The following is a 25,010-nucleotide window of genomic DNA, read 5'->3' on the forward strand; positions in this document are numbered from 1 at the left end:
ACGGCCACCAACTTGGGATGGCTTTAAAGGAGGATTATGCAGATTCATGGAGGAGAGGGCTACTAATGGTTACCACTAGCTGCGATGGCTAGCTATGCTGTGCCTCCAACAGCTGGAGGCCATAAATGTTTCCAAAAACCACAGGAGAGGGAAGGAGCTCTTGTGCTGGAATCCTGGCTTCCCACAGACATCTTGGTGGGTTGGAGGGACCTGATCCAGCAAGGCTGCTCTTACACCCTTAGATACCAGGGTTGGGCGTGCCCAAATGTACCAGCCTGCGCCCCCTAACATAGCCCGGGGTCAGCACTGAGGGGAGGTTTAAGGGCCAGCCATGTTCGTCTGCCCTCTGCGCCGAGCAAGAGCGGCGCCATCTTGTCCCTCCACCCTCAGGCAGCGAGGCCTTTGCGGGCCAGAGCCGGCGTGCCAGAAACGGAACATAACGATCAATATATTTATTTTTATTTGAAGTGGAAGCGAATTCCCACACGGGGGTAGCGCTGCGCCGTGTGAGGGAACAGCCGCCGGCAGTGCTTCCTGGAAGAGCCCGAGGCCTCGGAAAGGAGCCAGGCCTCCTCGCCATGGCCCGCCTCGGGAGACCCCCGCCAAGCGGCCGCCCTCGCTTCGAACCCGGCCGACGGAGCCCGCGCTCTCCCCGCGGCTCATGGCGGGCCTGCGCGAGGAGCTCCGCCGCCTGAGGGGGAGGCCGGAGCGTAGGCCTCGCGCGCCTCCTCCCCGTCCCCACCTCCGCGGCCGGCTGGCTGGTTGGCGGGGCGGGGAGACGTGGCGGCGGCGGAGGCGCCTCTCGCTCCGGCCGCCGAGCGACGTGTGCGAGCGTGAGGGGCTCCGCTGGGCCCCGCCTAGGCCGGGCGGGCGGGCAGGCCAGGCCCCGGCCGGGAGGGACGGCGCGGAAGGGAGGAGGGCATGTCGGCATGCGGAGGACCCGGACCTGACTCCGGCCTTCCCTCAGCGCCTGCCGAGGCTCCGCAACACCAGCAGGAGGAGGAGAAGGAGGAGGAAGAGAAGGAGAAGAAGCCGCAGCCCCCGTGGCTCGGCGCTTCCCGCATGGCCCGGCGGCCCGAGGTCCTGTGCGGCGCCGCGGTGGTGCTGAGCTGCGCTTTCCTGGTCGCCCTCAAAGTCACCTGCAGGTAAGCCAAGGCGCACCTGAGGAGGGGGGGGGGGCTCAGGTTGGGCCTTTCTGCCCATGCCCAGGTGTATGGGGGCACCTGGAAACGCGTGGGGGTGCAAAATGCAAAGCCTGCCCTTGCACAAAGGAGCTCCGACCAACCCGTGCAGGAGTCCAAGCAGGTTTAATCCGAATCACTTGCCCCAGCAAGCTGATGAGGTGTTGGGGTGGAAGGGAGTGGCAGCTTCTCCCGAGTGGCTTCGCCTGGGAAAGAGAGGGGTGGTATATTATTATTATTATTAAAGTGCAGTAGGGTCGTGTGGGGAAGAGGAGGAAGGGGCTGCCCTCTCTTCTCTCTCCCGCCCATCCAAGCAGCAACTGCGAGAGCATCCCTGGGCATAAGCAGAGCGCTGGGTGTTGGGGCCATTCAGAGCACCATCCAAGCTGCAGCTTGGTGGGTAGGGCATCTGTTTTGCAGGCAGAAGGTCCTGGGTCCTGGCCCAAGCAGGTCAAGGCCCCTTGTCTGAAATGCTGGAGAGCTGCTGCCAGTCCGTGTGGACGTTACTGAGCTAGACGGGGCCAATGGTCTGACTCTGTATAAGGTACTTCCTACATAATCTTATAGGTAGAGCTTAAGGCAATAGCCCTTTCCTGTTGTTTGTCATTGTTGTTGTCGCCCCCCCCCCAAACCCCTTGAGTCCCCCCCCCCCCCCCCGGGATAGATTGCCTCCTTTAGGGATCATGGTTAACAGCTGCTGATTGACCTGGCTACCAGGATTGTATCTATCCTTTTTTTAAAATGAAATTTAATTGCATCTAATTCAGTACCCCGTTTGCAACAAGTCAGTCAGATGCTTTTGGCAGGCCCATGCCCCCAGAAAGCATGGCAGTAAAGTGATGGTCTTCCCTCACTGATTGGTCCCAGGATCTGACATTGAGAGGTATACTGCCTGAGTACATGGGGGCTCCATTTAGCTGTCATGGCTAGCAGCTGTTGATAGGTTTGTCCTGCATTAGTTTGTCGCCTGTTTGGAAAAAACAACTGTCCTGTTAGTTCCATCTAGCCAGTTCCTTTGACATGGATTAGCTGCCATGTAATTTGTCTACAAAAAAGGGATGCGGGTGGCTCTGTGGGTTAAACCACAGAGCCTAGGACTTGCTGATCAGAAGGTTAGCGGTTCAAATCCCTGCGACGGGGTGAGTTCCCGTTGCTCAATCCCTGCTCCTGCCAACCTAGCAGTTTGAAAGCACGTCAAAGTGCAAGTAGATAAATAGGCACCGCTCCGGTGGGAAGGTAAATGGTGTTTCCATGCGCTGCTCTGGTTCGCCAGAAGCAGCTTAGTCATGCTGGCCACATGACCCAGAAGCTGTACGCCGGCTCCCTCAGCCAATAAAGCGAGATGAGCGCCACAACCCCAGAGTCGGCCACGACTGGACCTAATGGTCAGGGGTCCCTTTACCTTGACCTTTAATTTGTCTACAATGAATTAGTTACTACTGCTACCTGCCTTTTTTTACTCTTCGTTGGGTCTTTCCTTCCCTCCTCCAACTGTTCTGTGACTCATAGATGCATTTACATTGCACATTGTGCCATCTTTTGACATTTGGCCACATGCTGCATGAAATTTCTCCTATTGCATTTGAAGTGCTATGGAACTTGCAGTGTGTGATCTGTGGTATCTGGTTCACGTATTGAAAGCTATTGCTTGGGGTTTGGAAGTTTGGTAATGTTATTCAAGGCTGTTTCAGTCCTTAACATTTCTAAGATGTGCTTGCGAATTGATCTTCAAGTGCATGTAAAAATCTAACATCTGAATGTGGCAAAAGAATGTTTACAAGCAAGTGCGTTTTGCAGAAACCTTGAACAGGAAGCCACAAGGAGTGTACATATAAGCGGCAAGTCCGGTTTTGTGTCCACGAAACACTTGACGTGTCCCTAGTTTTGATTAGTGTACAAGGCATCAGGCGAGAGGGTTTCAGGTAGCCAAGGCTGCACGAAAATGTTGGCAGTTCTTGTTTCAGGCCCTGCATCTTTTTCCGTAATCATCTTTGCAGCCATGAGAACTGTACACATGTACTTTGTTCAGAAAAGGGTTTCAGTAGGATTAAAAACCCCCACAATGCATTTTGAAAGGTCTTATTTGATGCCAGTAAACAGCAAGAAATGGGACTGGATAAAAATGTGATCCATAGAAACGTAATACAGTTCTCTAGAACAGAGGACTTAAAAGAGCGACAACAACAATTAGGTGCTATGATTATGTGTTTCTAATTGTTGTAATGCAGCAGGAGCCTCAGGGTTGAGAAACACAGCTGGACTTTTCTCTTAAAGCTAATGGGAGCTGCTGTGAGGCCATGCTGTGGGGTTGTGTATGCATCTCCCACTCAGCCCTTCACCCTCAAAAGAGCCTGTGAGTAATTTGCAAGGGCAGCCTTTTCCCATCGAACTGCAGTGTGCACAAGAACTGGAAGGCAACCCTTTTCCCACAGCTTTTAACATCAAAACTCATTTAAATTCAAATTCCCACCGAGTAAAGTAGAACTAGGGACACGGGTGGCGCTGTGGGTTAAACCACAGAGCCTAGGGCTTGCCGATCAGAAGGTCACGGTTCGAATCCCCGCAGCGGGGTGAGCTCCCGTTGCTCGGTTCCTGCTCCTGCCAACCTAGCAGTTCGGAAGCACGTCAAAGTGCAAGTAGATAAATAGGTACCGCTCTGGCGGGAAGGTAAACGGCGTTTCTGTGCGCTGCTCTGGTTCGACAGAAGCGGCGTAGTCATGCTGGCCACATGACCTGGAAGCTGTGTGCCGGCTCCCTCGGCCAATAAAACGAGATGAGCGCCGCAACCCCAGAGTCGGTCATGACTGGACCTAATGGTCAGGGGTCCCTTTACCTTTACCTTTTTTAAAGTAGAACTACAGTAAACATAAAGAGAATGCTGCTGAATCGGACCAAAGGCCTATTTGGCCCAGTATCCTGCTTTCCAAAGTGGCCAACTTTATCCTTTTGGGATTCCCATATGCTGGGCCTGAGGGCAATCTAGTATGAAGAAGTACTCTTCCTTTTTTCGTCTGCCCCTCCTAAATTTGTTTGTTTGCTTACAAACATTTTATGCTGCTTAATATAGTAAAAATCTCTACACATTTTATGTAAAAGCAAATAAACATATCGGTAACAGTATCCAATAAGATTTCCTAGAAACAAGATAAAAGCAAAACTCAGCTATATCTCACAAATAAAACTGAGCAGTGTACAAAATGAATAATAATTTACAAAGAGTCCAGGATGTAAGTTTTTAAAGGGCATTTAAAGGTCCTTATGGTCTCCACGAATCACCTGAGAGAGGGCATTCCAAAGTCTGGGTGCTATCACTGAGAGGCCTGCTTGAATGGGAGGGACAGGGGAAAGAAAGTACTTTTTCATATAGCCCATAATGGAATTCACTGGCACAAGATGAGGTGATGGTGGTTTTAAGAGTGCTGTAAAGTCACAGAGGATAGGGCTACCAATGGCTGCTGTTCACAGAGGCTCTATACTTCCTTCAGAATCAGGTGTCATGGCTCAGAATACTAGTTCTGCTGGGTGCAACAGCAGAAGAAGGCAGTTGCCGGTCCATAGTAACTGGTTTATGCTCTGCAGATCTGGAAGCATGTCCCTAAGCTGCTTTTTAGCTTTTGCCAACTGACCAAGCGAGAGAATGTGAAGTTCTGTTGATCTTAACATTTGCACGCCCATGATACCTGACATATGCTCATGCATCTCTCTTCCTCTCCCCAATAGCCGCGCAAAAGATGTGACAATGCCAGCAAAGCTTCCAGTCAGCTTCTTCTCTTCAACGTCTCCAGTCTGCGATCTTTTCCTTGGGCAGCTGGATCGTGCAGAGGACATCCGCCAAGATTCGGAAATCACCCTTTTTTTCTTCTACGCTCCGTGGTGTGGGCAGTCTGTTGCAGTGAGAGAAGAGATTGAGAAAGTGGCAAGCAGTTTGGCAGACCAGGTAAGGCGGATTGGGCAGGGAGGGGTGCAGCTGTTGCTTTAAGTTACTTTTCTTGTTCATCAGATTTGTTTGGAGAGAGGCACCCTGATATCTTGCTAATTTCAAACTGAACATTCGGTCCCTGAAAACGGCAGGGCTGTGCATGCTAGCAGTGGCTCCTCTGCTCTGCAAAAACCCTGTCAATTTGTTATTTGCCCTCGACAGAAATTTATAGCAAAGTGCTTGGGGGAGAAAAGAGACTGACACGACTAGGGTTCTATTTGTGGTTTCATTTATTAAGAAGGAATGGGCTGAATTCCCATAGGACTGTTTGCCAGCATGATTTAGATGTGTTTATTTAATATCATTTATATGCTGCTTAATTACTCCATCTCTTAAGTGGTGCACATGGAGCACAATATAACGACAATAAAAAATCAGATAAAGCTGTAAAATCAGGATTCAGTTAAAATCTGTTCGGCTAGCAGGTAAATGAAGAAGATCAGTACATGGATCAGACCAAAGACAGGAGACCGTTGACCTCGTTATAGCGCTGAGTTGAATTGTGAACAAGTATGATCCTTTTTTTGTAGTGAGTGCCCTAGTTAATAGTGTTACAGTTTTTCATTTTATCGTTGTAAAAGACATTAGATACACCAGTGGATTCGATACCACAGCATATTATGCTATCAGTTTCTTTTAATTAAATTTTGAGAGGAGTACCAATTTTATTGTATGATTTGGAGAAAGTGCTTGGCTAAGCAATCGATATTTGAATTGACCTACATAATATGCATTTTTTGTGCCAAGCACCTGCACTTTTCCGTGTACTAATTTAAGAACCTATGAAGAGCTCTGCTTGATCAGACCAAAATTCATTCTAGTCTAGCATTCTATTCTCAACGTGGCCAACTAGATGCCCACAAGCAGAACCTAAGTGCAGCGGCACTCTCGTCACTTGTGAGTAACTGGCATTCACAGACAAGTTGCCCCTGTCAGGGATTTGGTTGAACATGCCAAAGGGAGTGGAAAGATGACGGTCTCTTTTATGACAATAAAAATGGAAGCAAATATCCCAAATCCATCCTTGGGTAGATTTTGGGAATTGTAGTTTGCTTTAAATTCACATGGCTATCTACCCTTAAATCGCGTCTGCAGCTCCCCAGTACAGCTATAAGCCCTCCTAGTAAAGGTATAGCCAGCAGCTAGGGAAAGACTTTGGCCACTTGTGATCAGGCTGCATTCTCCAGGGTTGCACATGTCCTCCTTGCAGTGTATCAACCAAGCCTCTGGCCTTGAAGTTTGCTGACTTTTGTGCTTGCCTCAAGAAGTGATTTACGGGTTGTGCCAAACATTTGTATTTATTCTCTCCATCCCCCCACCCCCCACCCTGGCCCTTTTGCAGGTGCTGTTTGTGGCGATCAACTGCTGGTGGAACCAAGGGAAATGCAGGAAACAGAAACATTTCTTTTACTTTCCGGTTATATATTTGTACCATCGGAGGTAAGGCTTTTAAGTGCTCTTTGAGAGTCAGAACTTGTTAACTGTGGCAAGCCTTTATCAGCTGAACAAGGCTATCCACCCACCCAAACAGTGTGCCTTGTTGCTTAAGTTCCTCTGAGAACCAGTTTTCAAACTTACATTGCTCATAGGAATCACTGGGGGGCGGGGTGGCAGGTTCTGCTCAGAGCAGATGTCTGTCTCCTGCTAAGCGTGGTTAGCACCCCTGACCAAATCCTGTCTGCTCCTTCCTCTTGCCTCATGAAAATCAGCTACTGAGATTCAAGGAATCTTATTTTGCTTCATGAGTTAAAGGACGTAACCTCCTTCACCGTGGTGTGAATGTTCTTGTTTGTCAGGTTTGCTGGAGGTATGGAACTGGGGTGTGTCATTTTGCCATCAAGTCAGGAAAGTTCCCTTCTGTATATGTGTTCTAAGTTAAGGTTGTACAGTCCTTTCCTTTGGTAATTCAGTTTCTTGCTAAATAGAATGTGATGTTCTGCTGTGAGGCATATAATCAGGCATCCATGGTGATAGAATTGTGGTTTCTAATTCATAAGCTGAAGCCTTTCCAATATCTAAGCACTAATTTAAAAAGACAGTGTGCCATTAGGCCTTATGAGTACAGTGGGAAACTTGGGAAATGATATGGGGATTGTTTCTGTTGATCAGAACACAGACTATTGGAAGGGGAGGGCAGCAAGAAATAGGATCTCTGCACAGATCCGAGTTCCTTATCACCATCAGCTCCCTATCCCTCTGCTCTTTGGCATTTATTGCCTCCAAGCATCCAGTTTGGTTAGCTAAGCTTAGAGGAGCAGTCAGCTAGAACTGCAGCTGAACGGTTCCGTTTGCAAAATGGAAGCTTTGAGGGGTTATCGAAAGAGCAATTGCATGCTCAGAGATCCACGGTCTTTCAAAACATTTTGCAATTGCCATTGCCTGCGTTGTCATGGAGGCTAAGGCTATCGATGTCTACCAGCCAGAATGGCTGTATTCTACCTCCACAGCTGGGGGGAGACTGCCTCTGAATGCCAGTTGCTGTGGAACACAAGTGCGGAGTTCCTGCTTTGAGGCTTCCCAAGAGCAACTGGCTGGCCACTGTGAGAACAGGATGTGGGACTAGATGGGCCATTGGCCAGGTTTCCAGACCTGGTGAACTTGCTGCTCGGTGAGGCAGCTTGCATTGCATTTAGGTTCAAATGGTTGCCTGATTAGCTATAGTGGAAGCTGGCACAAGGACAGCGAAGGCTTCTGGTGACGGCTGTTTTGTCCATGCTGCTTACAATTTGCTGTTTCTCCCCTGCTCTGTCTCCAAAGTGCCACAATACACAGTAGAGCCGGGGGTGCCCCACTATAACTATTTGCTCCATATGCATTGTCAGTCAAAAACTGTAGCAGAATGCCCTAGAACAGTGGGTTAGAATTCCTTGCATTTATCTTTATGTCTGCATGTGCTGAGTCACTTTGCACAAACGTTGAATAAAACCGCCATTTGAGATTAGGATGACAAAGCCATAGGGTGAGTGGAATGTGTTTTGTTCCAGTTTAAAGAGTCTTTTGAGTTGCCTTATCTGGTTTTGCCCAGCATGTATATATTCTTGGCTGGTAATGGCCATCTCTTTTGCCATAAAAATCAAAGACCAAATATGATACTATTGTGCATTATGATTCATGTTCAGCTCCTTCCACCTTCCCTCTCCACCTTCTAGAATCAGGGTGTGGGGAGTAGCGGTGCCACTTTTGAGAGGCAGGCAGGAATGTAGGCCTAACTCTGGATTCAGCCAGATCTAGAGGCCCCCGTACTCCTGTTCAGGGAAGGCAGAGAGAACATCTGTCCATGCCACAGTGTTGACCACCCACATTTCAGGCTGTAATTGCCGCATTTCACATTTATTGTTAAAACTTCTACCTCAGACCTTTCAGCTCTTAAATTGACCTTTGCCAGCCTGGTGCCCTTGGACTACAACTCCCATCAGCTCCAGATATGCTGGCTGGGGCAAACAGTAGGCCAAAACATCTGGAAGGCACCTGGTTGGCAAAGGCTTGTCTTAAATGCTCACTCTTAGCCTTGACCAGCTCTAGGTCTTTCTTTATTAGGTTAGGAATTGCAATTTTAACTTTTCAAACCTTTAACACAGTATTTTGCCTCTTTCCTTTTCAATGCCAGCTTTGGGCCCATCGAATACAAAGGCCCAATGAATGCTGTTTACATTGAAAAATTTGTCCGCCGAGTGATGACTCCCCTGCTTTACATCTCATCCCGATCAAAACTTCAGCAGTTTCTCTCCAATTATGAGGTAACTTGCCTCTGCTCTTTGATCTAGCCATTGATGACTCCGGGAAGGTTTGTGTTTCTTTCAAGGATGATCTTGCTTCTGGTTACAAAGAATGGACTCTGTTTTCTTTCTGAGGTTACTGGAAACCAGTATTCTCCGCCACCGTATTTTTGACACGCTGGCTCACATTCTTCCTGTTTGGCTTGATCCCTGGGTAAAATTCTGAAGATGATTGGCAGTGACTGCAGCAGTGTTGAGTCTCATCTGCAGTATGTGTGTGTCTGCGTGTGCTAGCATGTTGTCAGAGAGGACCCATAACTTTAGAACCGTTCATTCCAAAGATATCAAATGAATTTCATCAACTGATTAAATTGGGGGGGGGGCAATCATTTTGAAGGGGGGAAGCATTATTTTCCTTGAGGTTAAGTGGCTACATGTATGCCTGTTTTGCAGCATCTCCCCATCTTAAAATAAGCCTTCCCTTCTCCAAAGTGAGAGCAAAGGGGGGAATGATATGGTGCCTCATACTTTCAGCTTTCATAGACAATTTCAAAATAGGTTTAAGAAATAGTTACCCAGTTAACCAGGAGGCATTTTTGGGGAGGTCAAATATGCCTTCAAGTCCATTAATCTAAGTGTAGTGGGAGACCTTTAGTCCTCCAGATGTTGTTGGACTACAGCTGCTGTCATTGCTGACTGGGGCTATGTTGGAGTCTTGACAACACCTGGAAGCCCATGGCCACCCCTGATCATACTCCCTGGTCAATTCATAGCTACAGCTCTGATGCTGACGCTTCTCCATCTTGCCAGTTGTGGGGAGGGGGTGTCGAACCTGCAGTGCGCGTGTCAAAAGGTTCTATTTTCCTTTCTGATAGCCCCAAGGAAGCCTTTCCCTATGGGAGCACAGCCTTGTCTAAAAGCATTTTTGGCCCATTAGAACTGAGGCCTGATGGGTCAGCTCCTTGGCTCTTGGCGTCCTGCACGCTGCCTTTTCAGGGATCAGGGTGTGAACAGCCGTGCAGGCTCAGGCCTTTCTATAAGCATAGGGAGGGATAGATCCACAGTGTCCCAGAGGACAGAATGGGAAGCAGGACTAGAGATGGGGTTTCTGCATCAGAGGAAGAGCAGGGAACTACAGGAAGCTCAAGGAGTTCCTTGTTAGAGCAAACCTTTGCTCTGCTTCACAGGGCCTCAGTAGGTGCAGTAGTCTTTATTTATCTCTGTCCCTGTCTGTGATACCAGCTCTGCCTCTTCCCCCAAAGCCTTTCCAGCGTCTGAAAAGCGCAGAACTCTGTGCTGCTTCATTTGGGCATACCAGCTGAAGTTGCACGCAAGTTACTAGTCCATAGACCTTTTTTAATGTCAGTTTTCAAAAATGAGCTGATTTAAAATTGATGCACCTACACAGACGCGGGTGGCGCTGTGGGTAAAAGCCTCAGTGCCTAGGGCTTGCCGATCGAAAGGTCGGCGGTTCGAATCCCCGCGGCGGGGTGCGCTCCCGTCGTTCGGTCCCAGCGCCTGCCAACCTAGCAGTTCGAAAGCACCCCCGGGTGCAAGTAGATAAATAGGGACCGCTTACTAGCGGGAAGGTAAACGGCGTTTCCGTGTGCTGCGCTGGCTCGCCAGATGCAGCTTGTCACGCTGGCCACGTGACCCGGAAGTGTCTGCGGACAGCGCTGGCCCCCGGCCTCTTGAGTGAGATGGGCGCACAACCCTAGAGTCTGTCAAGACTGGCCCGTACGGGCAGGGGTACCTTTACCTTTTTACCTACACAGATGGCCCAAGATATCTGTGCAGAGTTCCACATCACTTTGAAATCCAAGTCACTGTTTTCAAGTTTGCCCGTGATGATGTCGTTGGACATAAAGTTTAGAGCCACAAGGGGGAACCAGCAGGAAATATTTGAAGGCCTCTGTGTTGATCTTGGATCACAGCGAGTATTAAAGCCTTTCCCAGCAGCAAATAATTGGGAGCTAGTAAAGCTCATTCCTGTTGTCTTTTCATTCCCATTTTATCCCTCTGATCCTAGTCTCTAACTCGGGTTAAAAATATGTAAACATCCTATGCATGTTTAAACAGACAAAACTCTCATGCACAAAATCTGGTGCCACCTTTTTGGAAAGTGGCTTCAGCATGGAATCTCCTGTCGGTTGTGGTTGTGTCACCTGGTGGTTTCTTATCACCTGAGCAGGATTTGTGTTGCTTTGAGTACCTGTACTTTGTCCTGGAGCACATGATAATAATATTTGTTTGTCTTTGGAGCAAATTCTTCTCAACACTGTGCATATGCAACCAGCCTGCTTGGCTTGCAGTAGGAAGGGGGACTACAGTGGTACCTCGGGTTACATACGCTTCAGGTTTACAGACTCCGCTAACCCAGAAATAGTACCTCGGGTTAAGAACTTTGCTTCAGGATGAGAACAGAAATTGTGCTCCGGAGGCAGCGGGAGGCCCCATTAGCTAAAGTGGTGCTTCAGGTTAAGAACAGATTCAGGTTAAGAATGGATTTCCAGAATGAATTAAGTTCTTAACCCGAGGTACCACTGTACAGGCATTCAGTGCTGGGCATGTGTTTTCATGAGCCGCAGAAAAGTTTCTTAGAAACTTTTGTGGCTTCACTTTCTGGTTTGAAGTTTCTTTCCTTGCCTGTTCTGAGTGCTTTGAATCTCAACATACATGGCGGCACTGTTCTTTATCCTTTCGCAGATTGAATGTCTGCATTCTTTTTGAAATACCATTCTTAGGCTGCATTCAAATACAATGCTAAGCCATAAGCCACATGTAGTGAGCAAGTCTTCTTCCAAGCACCTCCTGCTTTCCTCCTCCTTTCTTCCAGTAGGCAGTGAAGCCGCAGAGTGGCTGGCTGAGCATTGTGTCCAAACCAGCAAACACACCACAGTTGGGAAGCCAAGAAAAAAACCTTGGCTTCACATTGTGGCTGTCTGGAGAGAAACAGACAACAAGTGCCAGTTCAGTCACTCCGTAGTTGTTTCCCCGCTGGAGGAAGAGAGGAACAAAACAGGAGCAGTAAAGTTGTGTGTTGTGACATGCATCTCACCCACATATTAAAACTCTGGTTTAAGGCAGCTGGACACGGCTTCAGTTTGTAAGCCACGCTGCGAAGTGTTTTTCTTGGAAGGTGGAGTTACAAATCTATTAAGAAAATGTGATTTATGAACATGGGAAAGTACCATATACCAAGTCACACTACTGATCAATCTAGCTCAGTGTTGTCTACAGTGACTGGCAGTGACTGCCCATCATCTCAGTTAGGTCCATTGACCAGTTCTACCTGGAAATTCCAGGACTTGAAGCTGGGAGCTGTGGTATGCAGTGTTCATGCTTTCCTGCTGACCTATGGCCTTTCTCCTTGAAGTGGTGCAATAATAATAATAATTTATTATTCGTACCCCGCCCATCTGGGCAGCTCCCAACAGAATATTAAAAACACGATAAAACATCAAGCATTAAAAATTTCCATAAACAGGGCTGCCTACAGGTGTCTTCTAAAAGTCAGCTAGTTGCTTATTTCCTTGACATCTGATGGGAGGGCGTTCCACAGGGCGGGTGCCACTACCAAGAAGGCCCTCTTCCTTGTTCCCTGTAACCTCGCAGTGATTGAATTGCCAGAAGGCCCTCGGAGTCTCAGTGTCCGGGTTGAACGATGGGGGTGGAGATGCTTCTTCAGGTAGACTGGGCCGAGGCCGCTTAGGGCTTTAAAGGTCAGCACCAGCACTTTGAAATGTGCTCGGAAACGTACTGGGAGCCAAGCCTAGTGAAGGCTCAAAGGTGTGATACCACTGAGTGAAATCAGGTGGAATTTAGATATTATCTTAGAGGTGGAGGTGGGATCCAGCTGAGATGAAGTTCTGTCTGTGTGTGCCATTGTTGGTGTTGGTCAGAAACCAGTCAGGATTTCCCCACCACAACTTTTTGAATGGACCTGGAGTTTGCAGCTACTCTGGTGAGAACAACCCTCTGTGTCTCCATCTAGGAATATGTACTCAATGGGAAATATTAACAATCCTTCCAAACTACTGGTCTGCTTTTAGAGTGGAGGAGCAATGCCCAAGGATTAAATTTTTACATAAATAAACCAAAGCCCATTGTGTTGTTTTTCCCTGTAATGGTAAATAAGTGCAGCACCTCTCATGTGTTCTCTTGTGTTTTTGTTTCGTTTTTGCAGCCAGGAGTTTTGGGATATTTCGAGTTCAACGCTTCGCCCCAACCACCTGGTTATCTGACATTCTTCACTTCAGCTCTGCATTCATTAAATAAAGGTAAACTCGATTACCTGTATAAACCACTGTTTAATGTTACATTTGATTGAATGTCACCATGCCTAATTTGTGGGTGGGAATGATGGGATGTCGTTGGTTTTCTTTCCATTGTCTGCAGAATGCATTTGACTTTATATTTAGCACTGTTTTCAAAACAATCACCGTCATCACATTTATTAATCCCATACCAATGTTATCAGGCCGACTTTGACAGGCTGCGCAGGCCTGGCCACGATAAAACTTCCTGAGCCGGAGCATGTTGAAAATATATTTTGGCTTCTTGCACACAATGGACTAAATATATCACAAGACATCTCGGTGGGGGCTCTCAGCCAGAAACGCTGACAAAATTTCCTGTCACATTTTGTTCTCTGTCGAAAGCCAGCAAGCTTCGGTTGCAAAACATGGAAGTTAAGAAGAACGGTTGCCCACGTCATTTAGGCACCTGAGGTGGGAAATCTAAATGGCGCCCCCTCCCGCTAATTAACATGGGGCAGAGTCCCCTGAGGGAAGTTCTCTTGCCAAAGCCCCTTTGAAATGGTGCAGTTGTTGCATGGCTCCTGTTCATTTCAGTCTGGGTAGTGGGGAGGTTTTCAGGCCAGGGGATGCTGCCGCTTGGGTGATGCACGACCTGTAATGACACCAGCAACTTTACTTCATGAAGCTGTAAAAGCAAAACATGGAACTGGAATGAGAGGGAAGATTTGGGCTAGGTTTGTTCATTGTTGTCTGTGCTACATGTTGGATTACTACACTCTCCGTGCGCGTCAGCAGTTTCTCAAAAACGAGCCATGCAACGCACCCCGCTTGTGAATATAAGAACATCAGTAGATTCCTGCGGGATCAGATCACGGACTTATCTAGTCAAGCATCCTGTTTCCCACGGTTGTTAACCCGATGCCTCTGGGAAGCCCACAAGCTGGCCTGAGTGCTACAGTCCTCTCCTGTTCTTGATTTATTTATTTTTATTTTATTTATTGAATTTATATACCGCCCTTCCTCAAACGATCTTGGGGTGGTTCGCAAGGTAAAAATACAGGATAGAGTGCTTGAGGTTTATAGCACTGGACACACGGGCACAAGATGCAAATCTTCATCTCAAGGCTTCTCTTTCTGCAACGGGGAGAGTTTAGCAACTGATGTGGAGGAGTTGAACTGCTGTTCCAAAGGAGACGTCTTTTTGTTGTTTCCATGACAACAGAAACAGCCACCTTGCATCCTCCTGAGAAGAGGGCAGGACTGCAAAAAAATAATAACAAATCGGCTGGTGGCTTATTTTGGGGGCATAGCATTCTTTATATACTCCCAATTAGCTCAGTTAGACCTTGGCAGGAATTGTTTGGTGCCGGGTGAAAGTGTACGTTGTGGTGAAACTACAAGGGTGGGGGAGAACTAAAATCGGTATTGACCGTCGTTTGCCAAGCCTTCTGCATTAGATGAAACACTCTAGTAATGGAAGAACTATCTCACTAATAAAGTACGTATTGATCGCGCTGCCTGGAGTAGATTTGCCAGCTGACCATATTACTACTAATTCCACCCAGCTCTTGGCCTTTTATTCTCATCTCTCCACTTACAAACACTGTATTTTTCAGTGTATAAGACAATGTTTTTTGCTAAAAAAATTAGGCAAAAATTGGGGGTTCTCTTATGCATGGATAGTGAATGCAGAGTGGGGACAGGCGATTGGTGGCAGCAGCGAACAGGAGATTGGCTGCAGCGATTGGGCGGGTGATTGGTGGCTGCGGGAAGGCCTTCTGGTGATTGGCTGTGGCTGCGGCAATTGGGTGGGTGGTTGGCGGCTGTGGCGAGGCATGCGGGCAATCAGCTTTGGTGTGCGTGGGTGGGCTGTTGGCAGCGAGTGGGCAGACAATTGGCAACTGCGGCAAGGTGTGTGATCGGCAGTGGGTGCGGCAAGTGATGGGCGGGTGAGCGATTGGCAGTGGTGACCCCCCCCAAAGCTAAACAACTGAATTTCCTAATTTGGGGTTAAAAAAATAGGGGGGGGTGTCTTATACATGGGGGGTGTCTTATGCATGGAAAAATACTGTAACTGCCTTATAAGTCAAAGAATTGTGGGGCAGGAAAGTTCCAGAAAACCGTGGGGCCTGGTGGCTTTTGGCTATTTTACTCACGCATGTTACCTGTTTGCTGCTATGTGCATCAAAATGATCGATTGAGGAACTGGGATTGAGCTAAAGTTATCTGCTGAGTTGTGCGTTGTGGAAAACCCAGGTCCACTGCCCTGTAATGTGTGAAATGGCCTTCCAGTTTACACCATTCCTCAAAATTCTCCTTGCAGCCATGTGCTTTTCAGTGGCTTTGAACGATGTAGCTGCAGGATTTCTAAGCATATGTACAGATTTCTAAGCATACGTACAGTGGTACCTCGGGTTAAAGATGCTTCAGGTTCCAGACGCTTCAGGTTCCAGACTCCACTAACCCAGAAATATTATCTCGCGTTAAGAACTTTGCTTCAGGATGAGAACTGAAATTGTGCAGCAGTGGCACAGCGGCAGCAGGAGGCCCATTAGCTAAAGTGGTGCTTCAGGTTAAGAACAGTTTCAGGTTAAGAATGGACCTCCGGAACAAATTAAGTTCTTAACCCGAGGTACCACTGTACTAGAAATCCGGTCCTGTGGAATTCAGTGCCTGCCCAGATGGAGACCCAGCCCGCCCCAGTCTGTACCACTTTGGGGACGTTTTCAGGAGACAGCCACACATCAATATGACTGCATTACTGGTAGTCTAGTCCTAAACGCTCTTCACTTGGAAGCAAGCCCTTCTGAATTCAATGCTTGCTCTGTGCGTTCGCATCGACTGCGAAAGTCCACTCATCTTGCATATGCAAAGAAAGCAGTTTGCGCGTTGCTTTTATGCCTCGCCCTCTCTCCTGACGAAGACCAGTTGTGGGCAGGGCATGCTCTCCATGTCCAGGCACCACAAAGCATTCAAGATCCCACCGTCTTGGTGCTCTTAAAACCTAAAGTTCTGCAGTGATAGTGCAGGAGTCTTAGGAAAGGAAGCGCTTTCCCAACCTCATCCAGATTCTGAAAGGGCCATTTGCTTTTTAAATGACAATCTGGGGCATCCAAACCTTTTGTCCTGGCACTCTGCCCTCCTACTCAGTGCTGAAATGTATGTTCTAAGTGCAGAGCAGAGGTCGCGCTTGCAACATGCCGTTTCCGTCGTTTTGTATCCTGTCAACAAGTTGCTTTATCTGCATTTGCTGTTTATCTTGGACCAAGTTCGGCTTGGTTTCTTTTGCCATTTCTTTGGCCAACAAACTAAAACCCAATGAACTCCTTTATGCAGTCTTATTACTCCTATTATTTCTGTCCCAAGGAGGGTGAAATCAGCCTGGATACTATACATTCCCCCCCTCCCCCCTTACGTATTCTCCTTATTTATTTTTGTGGCAAAGAGTTGGGAGAGGAGGGCCCACTGGCTTAAGTCAGTGCTGCACAGAGATTATGTGCCAGTTAAAAAAAATATATATACACTTGATTATTTTACTCTTGATGACTTGCAAAGAAAAGGCGAGAACTGGCTTCACTGAAAAGCACAGTGTATTTGAGAGGATGCAAAGGCAATGCCCATCTTGGAGTTTTAAGTGGGGGTCCATCCATATTTTAAAAAACCAAGTTTTCTTGGTTTACAAAGGTATGCACAATGTCTCTTTTTTCAAGTTACATTTTCCATGGGTCAGTTTCATTTGTTGAGACATTAGGGTTACATTAGGAAGAAAAAAGGGGAGAAGAGGTGGAAGGGGCCATGGTGGCTGGGGTCGGGAGGCGATATTTCTATTTTGCTTAATGTATGTGTGGGTTTTTGTGTCAGTGTCGTTTGTGCAGGTTCTCTTTGCTATTTGCTTGTGTTCCTTTGGTGGTGAGAGAAATTGTGGTTGGCCTAGGGTGCGGTTGCTTGTTTGTGATTGGCTGTGTTGAACTTTGTTTTCGTGTGTGAGTGGGGTGGGTGTTTTTGAATCAGGTTGGGTCCATCCATTTTTACTTTTATCTCCGCAAACACAGGGTCAAGACATTTGCTCTTGAAAAGGAGAGTGTGAAAGAAGGATGCATCAGATACTGTGCCAAAAGCCATACCCCACCAACTCGTCCCTGGCGGCCGTAGCCTTGGGTTTGACTCCTGCCTTGACCTGTGTGCTAAGAGATGGAGCCCATGCCTGCAGCTCTTTAAAGCAGCTGTGCCAAATTGCCTTGAAAGAGAGAAGAGTCATTAATATAGGGTTGCAGTGCACTTAAAATAAACTCTAAATTACATATTTTGGACAAGTGAGGAACTGAATTCCTTTAATCTAAGGAACTGGCCTCAAATAACTCTGCATTTCCTAGGGCTGCGTCCTGACTCAACATGCAACAGAATTAGGGGAGCACTTGCTTCCTGGGTAATCAGATTCTCTAGATAATAGCCATGATGACTGAATTCCACTATCTGAGGCAGTAATGCCTCTGAATATCAGTTGCTGGGAATCACAGGTGCTCCTGTGCTCAGGTCCTGCGTTCAGGCTTACCACAGGCATCCGGTTGACCACTGTAAGAACAGGATACTAGACTAGATGGGCTCGTCTTAGATCCTTACATTGTTTAGGGGGTCTTCAACTCTGCAGGGTGGAGTAGTGAATATTCAGAACCCAATGAATGGATAACGTTCTCCATGCCTTTCCTGCGGCTGGAAATAGCACGTCTCCAGGGGTGGTAGTGGCTAGTATCTGTAGCATCAAGGCAGACCCTTGCTCTGATCCAGCAAGGCTCTTCTGACTTTGAAAGCATCAAAAGGAGCCTTTGCTCAGGCGCAAAGACCCAGGCTGGATTTCGAAACATTTACAGCCACCCAATCCAGAGGCAGCCCAGAAGACTGCCAGGCTGGCTTGGTGGCAGGCTGGAACCTGGGCAGATAAGACAACCTGTGGGGCCTTCTCTCAGTGGCTGGCCACAAGGGGCAGCAGAATGCCATTTGAGAGACACCTGGTTGCCCTTGAGAGATGGATTTCTGGCTCGCTGCCAATATACTCTTATTTGGGGGAAATGCCCCAGGTCAGTTGGCCACGCTTGTTCCTTAGTAGCAGAGCAGATCCATGGGCAGCTGTCTCTGCTCAGATTCCTCAGGTGTAGACTTTCCCAAAAGTGATGTCACCAGCACGCTTGAGTGTGTGTGAGAGTGTGCATCCTTCCTTCCGCACCCCTCCCCCCCCCAGGTAATCTTCTGGAAAGCAAATAACTGCTTCTTCGATTCCTCCTTTGTTGCCAAAACTCTCTCTGATTGCTTCATTAATTATAGAGTCCCACACTGGTTAGGGAGAGTGAAATGTGAGCCTGCCAGCTTTGTAATGTGTGCTTGTAGCAGGTTAAAGCCTCTTGCTCTTGGCAGGTTAAGCAACCGTCGTAAGCCTATACAGAAGCAGGGCTGGCTGCAGCAAAGCTTCTGAATTTCAAACAAGACAGGATTCCTGGGGCTTTCCCAGTTGTCTGCATGCACATAGTTTGCTTCCTATAGTCCTCATCTCACCCTGCCCCCCACTGTAGGAATGGTTTTCAAAGGAGAGTAAGGAGGACATGAGACAGTTCCAAGCCAGTTCCCATAATTATGATTTCAAAACCACCCTGCTGCTTTCTTTTCTTTTGTTTTTTTTAAACGCAAGTTGAGAGTCTCAGAATGTAGGGTCCATTTCCATGCTGGAAAGTGAGTCTCTCTGTGCATAGGCTGTTGTTGTTGTTGTTTAGTCGTTTAGTCGTGTCTGACTCTTCGTGACCCCATGGACCAGAGCACGCCAGGCATTCCTGTCTTCCACTGCCTCCCGCAGTTTGGTCAAACCCATGCTGGTAGCTTTGAGAACACTGTCCAACCATCTCGTCCTCTGTCGCCCCCCTTCTCTCTTTCCCAACATCAGGGTCTTTTCCAGGGAGTCTTCTCTTCTCATGAGGTGGCCAAAGTATTGGAGCCTCAGCTTCAGGATCTGACCTTCCAGTGAGCACTCAGGGATGATTTCCTTAAGAATGGATACGTTTGATCTTCTTGCAGTCCATAGGACTCTCAAGAGTCTCCTCCAGCACCATAATTCACTAGCATAGGCTAGTGTGGACCAAATATAGCTCTGAATTTGTTTCCCATACTCTGTGCATCAGTATAGAGACAATTGAAACCACAAGTCATTCCCTCCAGCTGCTTCCTTCTTGTAGTTTCCTGCCCTGGCTTCTGGAGCACCACCTCATGTGCATCAGTGAAGCTATTATCCCCAGTACCAGGTGTTCCCCTGTCATCTGTACTATTGTCTCCCTCCCCCTCAGGATTTAGTTTAAAGCTCTCCTGATCAGCTTCACAAGACTCTTAGCAAACCCATGCTTGCCAACTTCTTATTAAGTGCAACCCATCTCTTGCCAGAAGTCCTTCCTCTAGGAAGTGGAGACCAAGGTTGGTTTTGCCTACTGACCCACCTTGCAGTTTGGGGTTCCTTACTCACCGTAGCCCAGCCCTGACAACCCAACCAAGAGGGAGGATCCATGACACTTGTGGGGCACAGCCCCATTTCTGCTTAAATGTTTGGTCGCAGGCCTGTAAAGAAAGTGAATGGATAGAGCCTTGCCCTCTCTGGGACCGAGTGCAGCAGGTAATTAGACACATTTCATGCTGCGTTTGCAGCTCTATGTGCATTTTTATGCACGTAGAAAAATCCTCAAGATCACCTGGAGCAGCACTCCTTGAAAGATGCTCACTGGTGGCAGAAAATGTGATTGTAATGCATGATCTGACTTGTAGCCATTTGGAATTTCTAAAGGCTGCTGGCGTTTTTGTGTGTGTTTTTTTAAAAGCAGAGATGTATTTGTGCTCTCCTCCATACCCTGAGCTCTAAAGTGACCTGAATTCTTTTGCACGTTGAGGAATATGATAGGATTTCTTGTGGGGGTGGGTGGGACTGCTTCAAAGGAGAGGTGGTTGCTGTGGGGCAGGCCTCCCGTTTATTGTCTGGCTCGATGTGGAATTGCTGCGATGTTTCATCAGCCACATGGTGAAAAACATTAAAAGGCTTGCGTTCCCCCTCTCCTCCCCTGAGCCAAGACACATCTAATTGCTTAGAAAGCTTTTATCATTTAAAGTCCAGCAGCCTCCTTTTAAAAGGAGCTGCCCACCAAGATTACCCACCAAGAAAACCCTGGAGATTACAGACCAGGGGTCCTTTTTCAACCTGGGCAATCTTCCAAGGGCCACATGCCAGGGAAAGGTGGGGCCAGAGGCAAAAGTGGGTGGAGCAATTGATGTAAATCTTCCCTTTGTACAGCGGGCTTGTTTCTATACACCCTTATCTTCCATTCGGACCAGAAGGGGTTCAAGGGCGCTTTCCAGGCGGGCAAAGATATTTGTTGATAGAGGAGAGGAAGAGCATTGAGGAATGAATGTGATGCTCTTAAGCAGGGGTCAGCAAACTTTTTCAGCACCACTGACCCTCAGACCTTGTGGGGGGGCCGGACTATATTTTGGAGAGAGAAAAAATGAACAAATTCCTATGCCCCACAAATAACCCAGAGATGCATTTTAAATGGACACATTCTACTCATGTAAAACATGCTGATTCCCGGACCGTCCGCGGGCCGGATTTAGAAGGGGATTGGGCCGGATCCGGCCCCCGGGCCTTAGTTTGCCTACTCATTCTCTTAAGCATCGTTTTGTTTGAGGGCAATTGCTCACGCATCAATTTCTAAATGATGGGCCAGGGCAGAGCTGTGGGTGGCAGGGACCAATTTGGTGGCACGTGGAAAGGGACTGGGTTTCGCTCGCTTTTCTTTACTGCCTCTGGAACAGCAGAGCTGGTGGGCTGCTTGCCATATTGGCACCTTTTAATTTCGCCCACAATATTTCCACTCGTTGAAACTCATTGAGCGCATGACTCATTTGAAAAAAGATCACCACCACAAAGGACACAGCCGTGCACGTGGTGGAGAGAGCCTTTGTCTTATACCGCCTGCGTCAGTCCCTCCTGTTAACACCTTATTTTTATTAATTCTGAGGAGAGCTTTACTCTTCAATGTTGTCACAGACCCCTTTCCCCTCCTTCAGGTCCTGGATGTGAAGAATGAAGGAGGAAAACTCCAGCTCTGGGAGGGTTTTTTCCCCCCTTCCTTAAGGCCTAAAGAATCCAAAAGTGCTGCTCCAACTTCTCTCTTGTTTTTTTTATAAGGAGGATCTTTTATTTCATTATTTTGTGTGTATTGCAGTGTGTTTTTCAGCCGAAATCCTGTTGTATAATCGCCCTTTTTCTTAAAACGCAAGCTGAGGTAGAATTTTAACCCTGAAGCATTCTGCCCACAGGTGGAAAGTGCGGATTAATAAGAGGATATTGCTTGTATTTCCTGTGTAAAACGCCAGGAAAGCTGAGCTGAGCTCTGTGTGTGTGTGTGTGTGTGTGTGTGTGTGTACGCTTGCTTGTTTTTCAGAGTCTTCTCTTCCAGCTGTGGAAGAGAAGGAGGCTGTGTAGTTATGGCGGCCCGGCCTCTTTCCTTTCTTTCCTCAAGGCTTGTAACATGTGCTTTCAGATTACCTTGGAACGATCCACTTCGGAGTGATCACAGACAAGCTGATCGCAAAGGAAGTCCCACTGACCAGCTCAGGCAGCGTCTACTTGCACAGACACGTGAACGCTTCTCTTGTGAGTAGTGCATTTTCACGTTTGCACGCCTGCGTCGCCTGCACCAGGGCTGGGGAGCCCATTTTGGTCCACATTTACTAGTGTGCAACCTTCTGGGGGCCACATTCCGATGGTGGGTGGGGCCAGTTGCAAAAGTGGGTGGAGCAGTGGATGTAACTCTTCCCTTTGTACACCAGGCTCCATTCCAGCCAAGCAAAACTTAGAAGAATCTGTATCTAAAATGCAGCAGCTGGATTAGTGGCCGGGGCTCCCTTCAGCTCTCATATAACCCCCGTTTAAAAACAACTGCACCGGTTGCCAGTTCGTTTCTGGGCCAAATTTAAGGTGCTCACATTAGTGTTTAAAGCCCTAAATAACTCAGCCCCCAAATTCCTGAACGACCGCCTCCCTCCCTGCATATCCTCTCAGGTGCAAAGATGGCAGAGGGGTCCCTCTTGGTTGTTCCAAGGCCTTCAGATGCTTGGGGGGTTGGAGGCTTGGGAGAGGGCCTTCTCTGTGTTGGCCCCTAAGTTGTGGAACTCCCTTCCCACAGAAGTGCGCCTGGCTGCTTCCTTAGACAGCTCTTGGCCAACGCTGAGGACCCAGTCCTTGACTCTGGCTTTTGACATCTGAGATGTATATTTTTCAGACCCACCTTATTTCTGTAAAAAATATTTGTCAAATTTTTTTTATTGAGTTTTACAGTGCAAATTTAAATTCAAACATTAAACATCACCATCATCATTTAGAATTCCCTGAATCCTTTGACTCCCCTCTGCCCTTCCATGGTTACTATTATCAATATTTTTTCAACTGCTTCACTTTTCTCTCTCTATTTTTAATAATAATCCATTTTTACCATAGTTTTTAGTACGTTACAAGCATTATTCAAATTCTGCCAAAGTTTTTAGTTGTTTACAGTGTTCTCTTAAATACATTGTAAATCCCCCCCCCAATAACTTCTTAAAGTTCTTCTCTTCCTGGTTTCTGATTTTCCCAGTCAATTTTGCCAGGTTTCAGTGTAGTTTATTTCTGTAATTTTAACATGTTTATTTTACTTGTAACCTGCTTAAGACCTTAGGGTGAAAGGCAGGTTGTTGTTGTTGTTGTTGTTGTTGTTGTTGTTGTTGTTGTTGTTGTTGTTGTTACTGTTAACGATGGTGATGATGTGCATGCACACACATCTCTCCATCCTACATCCAGGCAAGTAAGAGACATTCAAGAATCCATTCCAGCCAAGCCACTCAAGGAGGTTGCAGAGCAGGGCCGTCTTATAAAGCAGAGGTGCAGCAGTCAGGCACATAGGCAGTTATCTGAGGTTGCATTGGCAGGCAGATACTCCAGGGCTCAGAACAATGGGTAATCCAAAAACCTAGTGCGTGGAGGGGGAGGAGAGGTAGAGTCTAATAAAGGAAATTAGCTTACTTATGTAACAGTGGCCAAGGTCAGCATTTGTTTCGTGTTTGGAGCTACTGAGACGGTTTTCTCCTTTTATGCCAAATAATTTAGTGAACCATCTGGAAGATTGTACAGCGCTGTATGTGTGTGTGTAGTTTTCTCCCCCCCCTCCACCCTTGCCTTTAATTTCAGGGAAGCAAAATCCCATGTTGCTGAAATGTTTGTGTGTCATGAGCAAACTCCTTGAGTGCATTTTGCTCCTCCTCTCTCCTTTATCTCCAGGCTTGCTGAAGCTGGGCTGGGTGGGAAGGAAGATCCACGCTAACATAAACTTTATAAAACAGAGGGATGCCTGCTGATTCCAAGGATGTGGGCTCTTAAATCCAACCTCTCAGAAGGCAGCCCATCCAAGTGCATTCAAGGCACCTTTTTCAGTGAAGCAGCACTGAAGCATCACGTGCAGTTTTAGGAAACGAAATTTACCGCGTCTTCGGGATCACATTAATAACATGCAGAGACATTTCAGTGGCTTCATAGCCTGTGTGGTTGAAAGAATATCCTAAATCATGTCATGACAAAATGGTCCCTCCATATAGATATATAGATTCATACACAGATGGCGGAATATCCAAATGCACAGCCCCTGTCATTTCCCCCCAAAAAAACATTAAAACATTTCTATACATTTATTAAATCAATAGAATAAAACACGAGCAATGGTAAAAGGAGCAGATAGAAGAATCGTGTAACAGATTGACATTTGCTGAAACTAAAATCTGCTAAAATCCCTGGATGGGTAAACGTGTTTTTGCCGAGCAGCTAAAAGATTGCAGTGTTGGAGCAAGATTTACCCTCCCTTCCAATCTTGGGAATGAATTGTTGGTCAGACTTGAGCAAAACCAAAAATGTATCTCTGAGTGGGGGGAACAGTTCTGCCTGCTCTTTCCACTCTGCAACTGTGCATCAGACATCAGCAGCTTCACTTCAACACCTTTACTTCCTACCAATTCCTTGAGTTATACGAGGGATGAGGAACCTCAGGCCCAGGGGCTGAATGCAGCCCTCTCTGTACGGCCCTTGGTCACACCTCTCACCTAACCTGCTTTGTACTCTCCCTGAGGGTTTCTCCCCAGCTAGAGTGTGCTTTTGAACCCTGATAATGCTCCTTGCTTGCCAAGAGAGAGAGCTGTGTGTGAGTGAGCCAATGTTTATTGTCCTAACTGCTTTTGTTCCTGGCCCCACACACCACTGACATGTGGCCCTCAGAGGATTGCCTAGCAGGGTGTGTGGCCAGTAGGGGAAGAACTTCCTCCCAAGGGCTGCTTCCTATGTAGTGACTTGGCTCAGCTTGTTCTGCGTCTGTTGTTGGAGTTTTCCCAGTGTCTCTTCAGCCAAAGACCAAACAGTTAAGCAGCAAAGAATGTGGGAATGAGCGCCGTCCATAACTGCCTCGTTTTCCCACCATATTGTGCAATGGGTCCCTGTCAGTCTGCCATTCCTTAAGGGATGACCAAGTTTTAACTTGCCCTAATTGATAACAAATGCTGAGAGTTCTCTTCTCCCTCTTTCCAGCTCTATCCACACAAAGCGATGAACTACACAGCGGAAAATGTTTGGAAGTGGGCCCTGGAGAACCGCGAGACCTTCATCCGCTGGCTGAGACCCCATGGGGGGAAAAGTCTTTTGCTGAACAACGAGCTGAAGAAGGGACCGGCACTCTTCCTGTTTCTTCCTTTCGACCCCTTAGCGGAAAGTCATCCCCTTGTAGATGAGGTGAGCGTAAGGAGGACCCTGCTGGATCAGTGTCCAGCCAGATAG

The 25,010-nt window shown here is 47.5% G+C and overlaps 1 protein-coding gene across 1 annotated transcript in view; it reads left to right on the plus strand.

The window, feature by feature from the left end:
- The first annotated feature begins 355 nt into the window (after nucleotides 1-355).
- Nucleotides 356-25,010, plus strand: part of TXNDC11 (thioredoxin domain containing 11) — a 39,628-nt gene continuing 14,973 nt past the window's right edge. The window contains exons 1-7 of the mRNA XM_028707007.2: nucleotides 356-1,145; nucleotides 4,902-5,118; nucleotides 6,503-6,600; nucleotides 8,768-8,897; nucleotides 13,063-13,156; nucleotides 21,703-21,815; nucleotides 24,765-24,965. Coding sequence (XP_028562840.2) covers nucleotides 922-1,145; nucleotides 4,902-5,118; nucleotides 6,503-6,600; nucleotides 8,768-8,897; nucleotides 13,063-13,156; nucleotides 21,703-21,815; nucleotides 24,765-24,965 — 1,077 coding nt within the window. The 5' untranslated portion in view covers nucleotides 356-921. The remainder of the gene's footprint in view (nucleotides 1,146-4,901; nucleotides 5,119-6,502; nucleotides 6,601-8,767; nucleotides 8,898-13,062; nucleotides 13,157-21,702; nucleotides 21,816-24,764; nucleotides 24,966-25,010) is intronic.

Source organism: Podarcis muralis, chromosome 14 (genome assembly GCF_964188315.1).
Source record: "Podarcis muralis chromosome 14, rPodMur119.hap1.1, whole genome shotgun sequence".
In the NCBI taxonomy this organism is placed as follows: Eukaryota; Metazoa; Chordata; class Lepidosauria; order Squamata; family Lacertidae; genus Podarcis; species Podarcis muralis.